This window comes from Carettochelys insculpta, chromosome 20 (genome assembly GCF_033958435.1).
Source record: "Carettochelys insculpta isolate YL-2023 chromosome 20, ASM3395843v1, whole genome shotgun sequence".
NCBI lineage: Eukaryota > Metazoa > Chordata > Testudines > Carettochelyidae > Carettochelys > Carettochelys insculpta.
Genome location: NC_134156.1, coordinates 8,641,454 through 8,655,874, shown reverse-complemented (window position 1 = coordinate 8,655,874; position 14,421 = coordinate 8,641,454). Strand labels below are relative to the sequence as shown.

The following is a 14,421-nucleotide window of genomic DNA, read 5'->3' as shown; positions in this document are numbered from 1 at the left end:
TAGAGGAGAGTTGCTCTGTTAACTGCCCCTCTGCCCTAATGTGCTGGTCTCCCTTTCTGCCCTCTCCAGGGTGCGGGTCCGTTACCAAAAGAGGCAGAAGCTGCAGTTTGAAACCAAACTGGGGATGAATTCTCCTTTCTAAACCCCACCAGCTGGAGTCCTGTGGAGATGCTGCATGGGGCGAGGGACGCAGACTCCCGTCTCTGCACAGCCTTGACAGCGCTGGAGGGTTTGGAAGCGTTCGTTACACACGTGGACCGGACGGGGCTCGTAGCCGAGCTGCAACAGAACCTTAGAGAGCGACGCTCCTGCCTTAGTTGTGCCCAGGAGCCCTGCAGCAGGTATGAGGCCCCTTGCGGCGCTCCAGGGGATCGGAGAGCTGTTGTTCCTTTTACTTATTTATTTTTTAGTACTGTGATGATGTTGAAATGAAGCAATTTCCCCATCCAGACTCTTCCTCCAGGATCAGCTATGTCTGTGCAGACCAGGGCCCTGGTGCTGCTGCTGGGTCTGGTGGGAGAGGGAGGGGAGGATGAGGGGGATCCAGGGCTGCTGGGACGAGACGGCCCCATGGACGGCCCATTCTGCTGGTTTGCTCTTGTGTTCAAGGGTTTCATTTCGTGTTCATGTGACTTCCCATCTCGGCCGCCCTTCCGTGCGCTCTCCTGGGGCAGAGCCTCTAGTCTCCTGTGGTTCTGAGCGCTACTTCTGGGAGCAGCCTTTCTCCCAAGCAGGATCTGCTCCAGCCCCACACTGCATCAGAGACGCCTCTGTTCTCTGGCTGCAGTGTCAGGCCTGCCCTCTAGGGGATGGCGTGCACGCATCCAGCATAGCTAGAGAGCAGCATGGTCCAGATGGGAGCTGCTGGGGTGCCAAATGCAGAAGTGGGGCCGGAGGCAGGTCTTTAAGCAGAGGCCCTACTGGAATCTCACAAGGGAGGCTCCCCTGTCCCAGGGCCATTTCTAAGTAGTACCCTTTACAGAAGAGTCCAGGCCCTGGCTGCCTTCAGGAGGACAGGGAGTGAGTGCCCTTTAGGGACCGAACCACAGTGGTCCAGCTTTCCTCATTTTCTCAGCCTGGCCAGCTGTTGCACATCTGGGAAGACTGTTTTAACGCCTGCCCCAAACCAGGCAGCTTTACCGTTGTCGCCCTCCTTTCATGGTGCATTTCTCGTCTTTCACTTGCGCAGATTGCCCTCGCTGTGATCAAAATACGATCATTTTGCTTTGGCAGCCCTCTCTGAGAGCAGGAGCCGAGGGTGGGATAGGGGTGTTGCGTCCAGCTGAGCTAAGCTGTCTGCCCTAGGCACAGTGTCTGCAGCTGACTTTGATTTCTTGGAAGCAGGTGCAGCAATGGGATCTCCTTGCTGCTTGGAATTGTGAATGACACACACAGTGGGAAATGGCTCCCTTCCCAGAAGTGCCATCTGCTAATGCCCTTTTGTGCGAGTATTTCAGAATATCCCTCTCCAAGCACCACCCTTACAACTGGTCCTTGTGGCTTCAGATTGTAGGAAAGTGTTTTTTTTTTTTTTTTTTTTTTTTTTTTTAAGAGGCTACTTGTGCCAAGCTGCTTCCCCACCTCCTCACCTGCTGTGAGGGATGTCCTATGTGCACTCCAACCCCCTCAGCTGGGGGAATCTCCTGTGGGTCTTGTCAATCCCACACCACACTGGTGCATGTCATGTGCCTGAGCACAACATTTTGGTATGGAAGGAGGCCACAGCAGTAGTAAAAAGTCCCAATATAGAGAAGCCTGGACTTGCAGGAGCCACCTTTGCTTGGTGCTGGTGCTGGCTCTGGCTACAGCCTGGAATGTGTGAGCAACAGACCACACCCACTGCTGACACTGAGCCAGTGATGGAATTTACTCCGTCCCAGGCTGGGAGAGCAGATCATCAGACAAATCGTGGCTCCATCTGTGCTTCCATAGTAACTGCACAAAACACAGATGTCACCTTGGGCCTGGAGCAGAGGAGAGTAGCTGTTGATCATTTCCTGATGCATGGGAAGGGTGGAGGATCCCAGGCCACTTCCCTGGTGCTCCACTTGGTCAGCCTTGTGTTTCAGTGAGAGCAGTAAGAAAACCGAGGATAATCCCCAATGCTTGATACTAAACTAAGCACCCAGATAGGTACTGGAGGTCGAGGGGGGGAGGGGTGTACGTGTGCACCACTGTGTGAGTAATTAGATGCTCAGCTTGGGTGTGAGTGGGTGGGCACAGTTAGCTGGCAGTTCTGCTGTGATCCTTAGCAGTCTGTCAGTGCCAGCATGAACTTGGTCAGACACAGTAAGTGAAGGAGATGCTGACTTTCCAATGCAGCCTAGCCCATGCCTTGGCTATGTTGGGGAATTGTACAGTGAGCGATGCATTGATGGGTAAGTGTGATGCTACGCATGACTTGGCAGCTAGTGTAGACAGGAACACAGCATGCTGTTAAAATGTATTGGCTGGTTCTGGGTGCCCCCTGGGTGCACACTTGTTTGAACACCACTGGACTGGTCCAGATTAAGGGCAATATGATGTTTGTTTGTTAAAGCATGCTCATTGCTGCTGTTTCCCCATGTAGACAAGGCCCAAAGGGGCCAGCTGGACGGAGTTAACTTGTGGACTTTGTAAAGATTCCAGTCTGCTCTTTCTAAAGGCTTCTGGTCTACAGTGCTCCCAGCGTCACATGGGTTAATATCGCCAGGTGGTTGAGAACTCTGAGCAGTGGTCATTAGGGAAAGCAGGGGTTGTGTTGTGTGCTTCCAGCCTGAAATGTGACCCTGTAAAACAAGCCTCTTCATTCTCAGTAGCTGGCTCTCTCCATGTAGCCACTCACATCTGCTCACTTTACAGGCTAGACTAAGCCTTTTAGGCCTGATCGAGCACTGGGAGTGTGAGCTGGATCCTGCCCCGGTGTGCACACTTCACCAATTTTACAACAGGAATTGGGTTGTCAGACAGCAAGATCCGAGCTTGACGTGTGGATTTCAGTGTAAATTTGCAGGGTTGGCAGGTAGGGGAAAGAAATCTTTTTGGCAGCTGAGCTGCTTTGAACAGGAGGCAGCCATAAACATTCTCTTTCCACCGAGCCACACTTAAAGCTGTACAGCTCTGTTCTCAAGCATGTGAGATCTTAGTTTCCACTGAAGCGTTGTAGTATGATTTTTAAAGGCAGCAGCTGCCAACACTCAGAACTGGCCAGTCTCTCATGGGGGCATGTTCTCTGGTAAGCACTCTGAAAAGAGGTGTCTCTTGCCTCACTCCTCCTCCCCTGCTAGACTCAATTGGTCATCGTCTTTCTGTTCAGGCCTGATTTCCTCCCACCCACTCAGGCAGCCAGGGTTGCGGAAAGGCATGAGTGCACAGCTTTGAACATGAATTTCCTATACTGAAATGTTTTTAAACGGTGTATATTTTATATTGAAAATTAAAACTTTTCAGATGTATGTAAAGAAATTTTGATTTGTATTAACTTGTAAATTGTATAGAACACAAGCACCCACTGTATGAATGGCAATAAATGATTGTCTTTGATACCGGATGTCAAGGAGCAAGGAGCCTGTTTTCAGGTGACTGAATGGACACCTGTGCAAACTCCCATGCTGGGAGGGAGTGGAGGGATACAGGTGCATAGTTCAGTCCTCTCTGATTCATCTTGTGGTGGGAGGCAGTGTGATCAAAGGAGCGTGGCATTCTGGGCTTCCATTCCTGGCTCTTGGACAAGTCACTTCATGTCTGTTTGCCTTGCATGTCTCATTCCCCTGAGAGCCCAGACCACTGTCCTAAGGACAGCTGGAGTAATCAGTTCCCCTAGTAATGAACTAGTAACACCTGTGAGGATCAGTTAATGTCAGAAGTACCTTGGTCCTGGTGAAAGGTGCTAGAGGAGTTTCTGGGGTTGGAGTCAAATGGGCAGTGGGGAAAAGTGGAGACCAAGCAAGGTTGCACTTGTCCCCATATCCATGTGCTGGTCAGCAAGACAGCACAATGCTGGGCATTGATCTCAAAACAGGTTATGGAGGAAGCATTTTCTTGCCTTGAAAACAGATAGCCAGGGCCTGGAGAAGATGCTACTTGTTCTGCTGTTCTAGAAGAGCCAGTGCTCAAGCCCTTAGTGCCGTCATCAGTCCCTTCTTTTCACCACCCTACACTGGTAACAGTAACGCCAAATCTTAGTCCCAGTGAAGTCAGTGGCAGGATTTTGTCCCTAGAGAGAACAAATGGACAATAGAATTGATATGACAGAAACAGAGTCAATTAGGCAGAACTCTGAAAGGGGAAAAAGCCCCGCTGTTTAATAGATGTAAGTCTTAGTTAATGTTAGTGGAAAACAAAACTGCATGATTAACACGAATGGTCCAGATGGTTAAAATCTGTCAGTCTGGTGAATACGTGGACTATTTCCCTGCTCCCTGGCTGCAAAGAACAGGGGTCGGTTAGACACAGTCAGGCCTGTATATAATTTACGCAGCATACAATAGCTTTAAAATAAAGATCTAGAACTTTTAAAAATAAGCATTCCTCGGAGAGAGAGAGAAATCCGTTACTGGCAGCAAGGACAGCCCTCTGCTGCCCCATGGTGGCTCAGAGTAATGCAGCTTTACCCCAGTGTCTCCTTTATCCCTGCCCCTAGATAACGACACTTTGGAATCTGGTTAGTAAATATATAATCACATTTTAAATATATACATTTTTGTCTTTTTAAAAAAAAATTTACAGTTTATCAACATTGAAAAAGTTGGATGAGGCCCATGTACACTCATTGGGCATAAAGCCCCCCCCCCCCCCCCCCCAAAAAAAAAAAAAAAGGTTTATTTGTAAACCTTTTTGTAAAGTGCCACAGATTGCAGCTACTTAATGTATTTTGTAGCACTTGTCCTTTCACACGCAACAATTTCTTCAGGCAACACTAAGCATAGAAGTACAATGACACCAACTGGCTAGTGCCAAGGTGGGTTAGTGTTAAAATTACAGCCCAACCTTGCTGACTGCTGTAAAAACAAACCAAAACTTAAGTTGGCATGAGGTCCGTCTCCTGCCAGTAGGGATCACGGTACAAGTGGTTACCACACCAATGAGTAAATCATGCAGAAGTATATAGTGGGTGGGTTTTACAGGGTCTGCTCTCTTTCCAGTGCAGAGCAAGTTAATGCTATAAACAGTCTAACACCTTGAGGTGCAAATTTCCCTGAGGGCTGAGGAAGGCAGCTGCTTCTTCAGGCCTCTTCACAATTTAGCTTTAATTTAAAAAAAATTTGCTTGGTGTATTTGCAACAAAATCACCCCTCAGTACAAAATATGCTGTTTTTCCTTTTATTGCTCAGGTGCATTCATTAGTTTGGCATTTCAGGTGACCCTGTATAGGCCCTTTAAGAAAAAAAATGTTCTTAAAGCAATCCAGCTACTGTTAGGAGTGAAAAACTTGAGGTGGTTATTCCTTTGCTTCAGCCCTTTGGAGGTGGGTGACTCCAGCATCTCTTTACAGTAGCGGTCGGGGGTTAAAACTAATGTAGTGCAGTGAGATTATTTCTAGCTCCATTCCTCCAGTAAAGGTTCTTTTAGACATACTACTAGCATTTAAAAAATGCTCTGCTTCCAACTCAGCTTTGAGCCTTATTCCAGGTCTGTCTCTCTGCTTGGGATTGGGCTAAAGGGGCCCCATAGAAAGGAGAACTTACTCCTGCCCCACTGGCTGGATATGCAGTACATGAGGATCGCTTGCAGTCCAAGTCAGCAGAGGGCACCCTCAGCTCTAGCAACATGCTCCAGCCCTGATGGGCTCTGACTAGCCCAGTACATGCTTGTCACAGTCTTTAGCTTCGGAGCCATTTAACCAAGAATGAATCCGTGCAGGAAGTTTAGGGAGATCTTAATTCCAGACAAGGCTGTTGTGAAGCATTGAGTCTCTTCACTCCTTGATGGGGCACAGACTGTGCCAGCCGCTCTCTCTGCTGTGGGGATTTACATCCACTTGGATTTCAGGCTGCCTGACACTGGCATACTTCAAAAGCACTACACAAAGCAAGAAAGTTCCTTCTCACACTCTCCGAGCTGCCAAGCTGCAACACGTCCTGTCGTAGTTCAGCACCCAATAATGCACAGCCTCACCAGGGCTTAAGTACTTGGCTCTGCTGCGCCTGCCTGAGGAGGTCTTCTCACTCAACATGGTTGGCAGGGTTCAGATAATAAGATGTAGGACTCAGCACCGGGGCTAGGGAAGAAAAGCCCCTTGAGGAAGGGAAGCTCTTGGCAACCATCAGCTGAGCTCACACTTCCTGGGGGAAGCTGGACACGCTGGAGCGTGGATTACTGCACTCAGTCAAACCTCTCCATCAGCATCAGGCCAAATCACAAGGGTGCAAAGGTGCAGCTGCCCCTTCTTCCTTGTGCTCATCTCCTTCAGCTCTAAAGGGTCATACAGGAAATTCTCTAGTAAGACTGTCAGCAACCCACTTCCCAGGGCTGTGGCTCCAGGCAAGTGGGATGCCCCTGTGTGGCCTAGGTGAGGTGCCCTGCTCCAAGTGCAGGAAAGAGAAGGATGGGAGGTGCTGTTGTGATCCCTGGGCAGATTTCAGGGCCATCCCCCTTCAGGCATTAGCACAGCAACTGGGGAACAAGCCTCAGTCCAGCATGGCGTCCAGCTGGTCAGCCAGGTCATCAAACATGTTGCTGATGTCTTCCAGGATGTTCTTAGCTGAGTGCGTTGCCGGGGAGTGACTGAGAGGGAAAGAAAGAGAAGGCAGGCTGAGTATGGGCCAGGTGGAGAACCAAGGCCTTGGTGCCATGTGAAGCCAACAGTGCTGGGTGCTCAGTGCCTCCCCCAAACTAAGGGGTTGTTGGACCCTGAACACAGTGCAGGAGTGGGGCTGACACACATGGCCCCTGCCATGCAATGGAGCTATTTAAACAATGCTGCAAGGTGTGTGTCAATAAACCTGCGAGGGCCCAGAAGCAGAAGGTTAGAACCTGGCCCTAGTGGTTCTTGGTACTGGGGAATATGCAGTTGAGGGATAACTTGCCCCCTGGGCCCAGCTCATGGGGCATCCTTCAGGCCATGGCGCCACCCTCCCTTAGGCAGAGAAAAAAGGAGACTCTGAGCCCTGCTCTCCCACCTGGGCTGTTTCCTCACCTCTCTGACTCCTCTGCCGTTATTTTCTCCTCAACAGCCTGCAGTGCAGCTGCCAGGGAGAAATTGGTCTGTTCTAGTCTCTGCTGAGCCAGGGCTGCATCCGGAGTGGCACTCAGAGGCTTCAGAGAAAGGGGCATGCTGCTGCTCAGGGCTGCCTTGTTGCCCAGCTCCTGCTTGGGTGGGCAGGCAATGGCAGTCACGCCAGCCACCTCTGCTGCTCTCTTGGCAGTTGCCCAGGGGATGACGGTATTCCGAGAGGGCTGCAAGACGTGTGGATAAATCGTTGTTGGCCCTGAAAACACCAGCTTTGTGGAAGCAACAGAGGTGTGCTTGGCAGAGGCATCTGGAAGGGAACAGACATAACCCAGTTCAGTCATGGCCCTGTGCCAGCTGCATTGGCTCTGGGAGAAAGACAGCCAGCCCAGCAGGTTAGGGCAAAGCCTCTGTAAGCTCCTCTCTCACAGAGGCACCAAGCAGCAGCTGAAAGAGCCTGTGAGACACTAGGGCAGGGGGTAACAAACCCAGAACATTAGAACTGGAAGGGACCTTGAGAGGTCATCAAGTCCCAGTCCAGTCCCCTCCCCTCATGGCAGGACCAAGCACTGTCTAGACCATCCCTGATAGATGTCTGTCTAACCTGCTCTTAAATATCCCCAGTGATGGAGATTCCACAACCTCCCCAGGCAAGTTATTCCAGTGTTTACCCTCCTTGACAGTTCAGGAAAAACTTCCTAATGTTCAACCTAAACCTCCCTTGCAGCGGTTTAAGCCAATTGTCCTGTCCTCTCAGGCAAAGGAGAACAATTTTTCTTCCTCTTCCTTGTAACCCTCTTTTAGATACTTGTAAATTGTTAGTGTCCCCTCGCAGTCTTCTCGTTTCTAAACTAAACAAGCCCAGTTCTTTCAGTCTTCCCTCATAGCTCATGTTCTCGAGACCTTTCATCATTCTTGTTGCTCGTCTCTGGACCTTCACCAACTTCTCCACATCCCTCTGGAAATGTGGTGCCCAGAACTGGGCACAATGCTCCAATTGAGGTCTAATCAGAGCTGACTGCTGCCCCACCCAGGTCCTTGCAGCCCACCCTTGCCATCTCCCAGAAAGAGCTGTTACTTCACTCTGAACACAAACATGTTGCACGTACCTGACCCTACAGTCGAGGTCCTCAGAAGGACGGCCGCTCCGTGCAGTTCCCCAGGGCCGGCTGATTTCAGAGGTAGCGGAGGCTTTCTGATTCCCTTCTCCAGAGACAGGATACTCCTCTCAATCTCAGCTATTCGGAATTCCACACTGTCGTCATCAAAAGCATCTCCAGCTGCCCCCGGCTCTGGGACTTGCAGTGCTGGGTCCGTGACGCTCACGGCTTGGGCCTGTGCAGTGGGACTTGTAAGAGTCTGGCTTTCGCCAGCCGTGCTGAACGCCTTTAGCAGAGTCTGCAGGGGCTCCCTTTCCTTGTACCTGGGCCTCCGCTTCACGGTGTCAGACTCGGTGAGGTTGAACTCTAGCACTTCCATCTCTTTCGCTGTGGTTCCTCCCAGCTCCTTCCCAGCAGAGGAGCAGGGAGGCCCCCCGTTGGAACCGGCTGGGGAGCTGGGCTCAGAGTCCAGCATGACGGCTTCTGCCTTCGGTTGCCCAGTAGGCTTTGGTCGCTGTTTGATGGTTAAGTTGCCTTCTTCTGCAAAAGGAATGCACTCGCTGGAGCTGTTCTGCGAGGAGGAGGCAGCGGCGATCTCACAGTCCTCTGTGTCAGACTGGACATCCTCCAGGTTGCTTTGCAAGGCCTCCGTCGTGGTGACGCTGGGTTCGCTGAATGTGCGGCGGCGGGGCCTGTTGCACTCAAAGTTGTCGCTGTTGCTATTGGAGAGCCTTGTGCCGCAGGAGTCTTCAGAGATCCTGGCTCCGCAGGGCTGACCATCTGAGCCTGCTCTAGAAACCAGCCTGTGCTCGGGAGTTGGGGGCCTTTGTAACAGAAGAGGCTGTGGTGGACTCACACCCGCAGTGGACACCTCGAGCATGGCAGCTGTGGTCTTTGCTGTTTGGCTGCTGCCTGCATCGCTGCTGCCCAACTCTGGCGAGGTGGCCACATCCTGCGACTCTTGGGCAACAGCAAGGCCGCTCTCAGGCTCTTTGCTCTGCTGCTCAGCCTCTGCCTCCACAGCCTGGGCACTGGAGACAGAGCTCAGGCGCTTGGGAGGAGGTGGTGGAGGCCCTTTCCTCTTGGCCCGGATGGCAAAGGATTGGCTGCGAACAACTTTGGTGTCTGCCTGCAGATGCATGCGCGGCACTTGGCTCCGCCCGGGGCGCCGGGTGAGGGTGGCGTAGGAGCTCAGCGTGCTGGTGGGCGCCTCCTCCTTCTCATGCTCGCTGTCTGACAGGGCGTAGCGGTTCAGGCTGTGGGAGCGTCTCTTGTACTTGATGGTGTCTCCATTGGGCTGTTCTCCAGCCTGCCAGGGGCTCGTGGGGGCACCTGGCTTTGGAGATGCATCGGGTGAGTCCATGCCACTGCAGTGGGAATGGAGATAAGAGAAAGCTTTCTGAGCTGACGACTGGAGGTTACTCCTCTGGGAAGAGGATGACTGGGGGCACAGGTGTGCAGGGCTCTTGGGCTGCTCAGGAGCAGGGAGTGATTTTAAGGAGACGTGAGGATACATGAAGACATAGGGTGCTGTGCCTTTACTGGGCGTCTGGGGTGGGGTGCAGGGGGTGGCCGCAGGTAGAGGGTTGGGTGTCTGTAACAGAGGGATGCTGCCTTTGTGAGCCACGGGCCTCTGGTACTGATCCATCCCTTCAGGGAGGTTCCTCTCTTTCAGAGGGCTTCCCCCATCCCCATTGGCATAGCCGTTCAGGCCCTCTTGGGCAGGCACCTGGGTAATAACCTTCCCATAATTATCTCGGTTTGGTCTCCCTGGCAGAATGCTAGTGTTCTCTTGCTGCCGGGGCTGCGTGGAGGAGTGCCCGCCGCTGCTGCTGCTGCTGCTGCTGCTGCCTCCACCTCCCAAGCTCTCCTGGGAATGGCTGGAGATGACAGTCCTGGACAACATGTTGTCCTGAGAATGGCCTGAGCCTCTGGAGCGCACACCAATGCTCTCCTGACTCCGTGACATCCCCTGAGTGCTCTTCATGGGCAGTGTTTCCTGGCAGCTGTTGGACATGGCTGTCTGGAGCTCGTAGCTCAGCTCGCTGTCCTGGAAAGTGATCATCTTGGGCGTGTGTGGAGACTGGCCCTCCCCGTTCTCCAGGGACTCAATGGTCACTATGTCCAGGGCTCCGGGGATTTTGCGGGGTGCCACATTGGTGTCGGCTTGATGCAGGTTCTTGCGGATGTCTGTCAGCTTCTTGACCGCCAGCATGATCTTCTTCTGGTGGCCTGCCGGAGGCAAAGGAGAGTTCATTGTCTGTGGCCCATATGAAAGAATTGTTTTAATGCTGTGGACTTTGGCACACTGGCTACTCCACTGAGACCTGTGCCCTTAGCGCGCACAAGATGCTCTCACACCTTGCCGTTACCACGCTATGGGCTGGATTTTAGCCAGCGCCATCAGCAGAGGCTCCACCATTCTCCGGCTACTGGCAGATGGAGCTGCTCTCCGCCCTCCCAGTGGCTGATCATCTCCCAGCTACTCACCCAGCTTGTTTATGCCAATCTCCTGCAGGTCCTCCCATGTCAGGTCCATCACGATGCTGACAGAGTCGTAGCCATTGCTCACCAGCTTCTTATGGTACTGGGGCAGCCCAATAGCACTCAGCCACTCCATCAGGTCAGCCTGGAGAACAGCACCAGGGACAATGTCATTAACATGCCAGCCATGGCGGGCTCTGCCTCGCTGCTTCTCTCTTCCCTGCAATGTCTGCTCTCTGCCAGCCTGCCAGAGACCCAGGCATTGCGTTCCCTGCACCCTGTCAGACACTTCCCCACAGCTGCAAGTGTCCCAGTGGCTGGTGTGAGCAGCTCTCCGCACAGCCCAGGCCATCCCTACTGCTGGCAGGTGGGAAAAGTTAGAAACCAGGTGGCCATCACCCTCAGTTCCCTCAAGGCTCTTCCCCTTCATCTGCCTGTGCTGAATGGCCCATGCTGGACCCTTGTTCAAACCTGCACTTGAGTCTGGTGGGCCTGCAGCCCCATAGTACACAGTGGGAACCACCAGTGCCACCCCAGGCCCTGAGCCCAGCCGGAAGGCACCCACAGCACAGCATCATCACTGGTGCCCTCTCAGTACTCACAGGAATATAATTAGGCAGCCACTCAGCGATGCAGAGCTGCCCAATCTCCATGGAGATTTTCTTCCTGTGGCCCGGTTTGGTCACTCCAATGGCGGTTAGGTCCTAGAACAAAGAGCAGGTGCCTTCTGAGCGGGGCTGCTCAAAACTCGCTCCTGTAATGCAGGGAGGTGGCAGCCTCTGGCAGGGAGTTGCAGAGGGGGACTGTGTGCTGTGTGAAGAGCTTCCTTTTATTTGTTTTAAACCTGCTACCCATTCCTTCCATTTGCTGTCCTCTAGTGCTGATATTACAGGAGCACCTATGTAATTTTTCCTTGTTCACTTTCTCCCCACCACTCATAATTTTATATACCTCCATCATATCCACCCCTTAGTCTCCTCTGTTCTAAGCTGAAAAGTCCCTGCCTCTAATCTCTCTTCATATGGGACCTGTTCCAAACCCCTCATCATTTTAGTTGCCCTTTTTTGAACCTTTTCTAATGCCAGTATCTCTTTTTTTTTTTTTTTGGGGACGAGGAGACCACATCAGCACACAGCATTCAAGATGTGGGCGTACCAGGGTTTTATATAAAAGCAATAAGACAGTCTCTCTCCCTTTTTTAATGAGATGCCCTGGGAGGGCTTGTCCTACTAGGATGGCTGCTCCAGCTGGAGCGAGAGCCTGGCAAGGGCCCAGAGACAGCTGGAGTGTGATGTCAGTCACTGGGAAAGGCAAGGCCCCCAGCCCTGCCAGGCTCACACCGGCAGGCCCCTACCGTGGCCTGACCTTACCTCCGGGGTCATGCGGCTGATGGTGGGCACATCGTAGCCGGCGCTGAGGAAGTTGGCTGTGTAGAACTCCAGCTGGAACTCACTCAGCCAGTTGTAAATGGCTTCTGCGTCCTGGCGAGAGAAGCCGACACGGAACAGCCCATGAGGGTGGCTGCATGGGTGAAGGAGGGGCAGAGGCCTTCCCGGCTACTCTGTGCAAGGGGGCAGGGATGAGGGTCATGGACATCTGCCCCTCTACTATCAAACTGGCTGGAGTGAAAGGACTAGGGCATGAGCTTCTCTGCCCCCTGCTCCAGCGGTGCCTCGGGAGGGCACGTGGCGCTCATGGGAGTGGTGGCCATTTCCCTGTGGCTTCCGCCAGGCAGGCCCCTCTGGCTCGGGAGTCAAGTGGTCTACAAGGGCCACCCCCAGTGTTAACACTATCGCCCCAGCAGAGGCCCAGGTACCTTTCCCTCCAAGAGCTGGTCGGGGCGGAGGTAGTGGTGAGAGAAGATCCTGTTGCTGGCATTACAGTTGGCCAAGTTCTGGCGCCCCAGGGTTCCTGAGCAAAGAGAGCGCCCTGGAGTTACTGGACTGGGCCAGAGGGTGAGACTCATCTGCTGCAAGAGACCTGGGGCCTGGGAGGAGCTGAAGGCTTTGCCGTAGGGTGTGAATAGCTCAGAGCACCTTGCTCCACAACTCGTTAGCCTCCCTGGGGCCCTGCTTCAACACAGGAGGCAGGGCTGCCCCCAAGGGCACTCAGAGAGCCTGCAGCCGCGCCAAGCCACCAGGTGTCCTGTGCTGCAGCTGTTGAAGCAGGATGTCTCATTCCCTCTGCTTCCACCTCCAGATCTGAGTGGGACCTGAAGCCTTCACCCAGCTCTGACCGCACATGCCTGGCAGCAGCCTGATCTCAAAACATGCTTTGTCTTTTGCCCCTGAGCAGGGAAAATATTCACGCCCACCTCTCTACAGGAGAGAGAGCAGGCCCTGGCACGGTGGGGGTGGGTGGGTTTACCCAGCTCCCTGCATTTTCTGCTGGAAGACAGAAAACACCACCAGTGACGGCAGTTCTAAGCATGGGCCAGATAACAGCATTCGCACAGTCCTCTCAGTGGGGGAAGGGGGCAGTGCCCACACACCCCTGGAGGCAGGTAGGCAAGTGTGACTCCCATTTTACAGAGGGGGAAGCTGAGGCTCCTTGAACAGATGTGACTTACAGTCTTACAGCAAGATTGGGGTAGAGCCCAGATACCTCCACTGACCAGGCCTTTCCCCTACCCCACAACTGATTGAAACACAGCCTAGAAGGAGCTGCAAGCATGTGCCAAGGTCAAGGCAGCATCAGCCCACTGGTGGGACTAGACAGGACTTTGTCTTGCCAAGCAAGCACAGGGAGCAGGTTGCTGGCTGTCTGGTGGGGAAGCCGCCAGGCTGGGCATGGTGAAGCTGGTACGCGCAGAGCTATAAGGGCAGTGGGGGGACAGGGCAGCTCGGAGAGCTCCTTACCCGTCATGGAGTTCAGCTGCCCATTGGGGCTATTCAGGCTCACGAGGTGCTGTTGTAGGTCCTCACCACCAGGGGGCAGCGGCTTCAGAAGAGAGAATCAAAGGTCAGCCCTAGCTCTCAAGCCGGCAGAGAGGAAGGGGCCAGCACAGGCCTGGGACTACCCTGCACAGCCCGGAGCAAGCCCTGGCTTGGGGCCTCATTTGTGACAGGCCATCTGCTCATCCTGCGGTAGGAGAACAGGACCCTGGCCACCCACACAGCCAGCCCTGCACAGGAGCACCCTTGGGGCTACAGCTTGAAGACAAAGGCCCTACTGCTCTTCTCAAACGGGGAGCTGCACCCCTGGCACATTGGTTTGCTGTGTGCCCACCTCTCACAGCACAGCAGTAGCTGCCCTCGCCTGGGTCCCAGTGCTGAGGACACAGATAACAACTGGGGTCTCAAATCCCGGGTGCCCCAGGGGCAGGACTGAATTTCCACAGGCTCTTCTCCCTCTGGGTGGTTTTAGCAAGGCTGGCCCCTTGCAAAGGTCCTGCCAGCTCAGAAAACCATATGCAACAGAGAGGGACCGGGAGCTTGGTCAGCCGCCAGCACCACTAAGCCACTGGCTCAGAGAAATGGATGGGACGTCCAAGTCACTGAGGGCCTACAGGGAGAGGGTGGGTTACAAGGCAAATGGGTGGAGCTGGAACAGGGCAGGAGAGGAGCCTTGTGACCTGTCAATAGGAACCCCTGGGACTGCAAGGGGCAGATCTAGACCTTAAGCAGGAACAGCTGGGAGAGCCTGTGTGCGCGTAAGGAGGGGGAGTTGAGGGCAGCCCTGGCCTTC

At 53.5% G+C, this 14,421-nt stretch overlaps 2 protein-coding genes across 7 annotated transcripts in view; one reads left to right on the top strand and one right to left on the bottom strand.

Moving 5' to 3' along the window:
• Positions 1 to 14,421, top strand: part of TMEM94 (transmembrane protein 94) — a 118,492-nt gene that overhangs the window by 90,084 nt on the left and 13,987 nt on the right. The window contains exon 32 of one of the 2 annotated variants that reach the window (XM_075014849.1): positions 153 to 341. In XM_075014849.1, coding sequence (XP_074870950.1) covers positions 153 to 341 — 189 coding nt within the window. Of the gene's footprint in view, positions 1 to 69; positions 342 to 14,421 lie in introns of those variants that run through there. The other variant, XM_075014850.1, reaches the window with a different exon arrangement.
• Positions 5,288 to 14,421, bottom strand: part of CASKIN2 (CASK interacting protein 2) — a 77,672-nt gene continuing 68,538 nt past the window's right edge. For all 5 annotated transcript variants that reach the window (XM_075014843.1, XM_075014844.1, XM_075014846.1 and 2 more), the window contains 8 exons: positions 13,593 to 13,674; positions 12,551 to 12,645; positions 12,105 to 12,215; positions 11,337 to 11,438; positions 10,741 to 10,879; positions 8,260 to 10,482; positions 7,118 to 7,460; positions 5,288 to 6,705 (listed from right to left, as the gene is read on the bottom strand). In XM_075014843.1, coding sequence (XP_074870944.1) covers positions 6,609 to 6,705; positions 7,118 to 7,460; positions 8,260 to 10,482; positions 10,741 to 10,879; positions 11,337 to 11,438; positions 12,105 to 12,215; positions 12,551 to 12,645; positions 13,593 to 13,674 — 3,192 coding nt within the window. In that variant the 3' untranslated portion in view covers positions 5,288 to 6,608. The remainder of the gene's footprint in view (positions 6,706 to 7,117; positions 7,461 to 8,259; positions 10,483 to 10,740; positions 10,880 to 11,336; positions 11,439 to 12,104; positions 12,216 to 12,550; positions 12,646 to 13,592; positions 13,675 to 14,421) is intronic.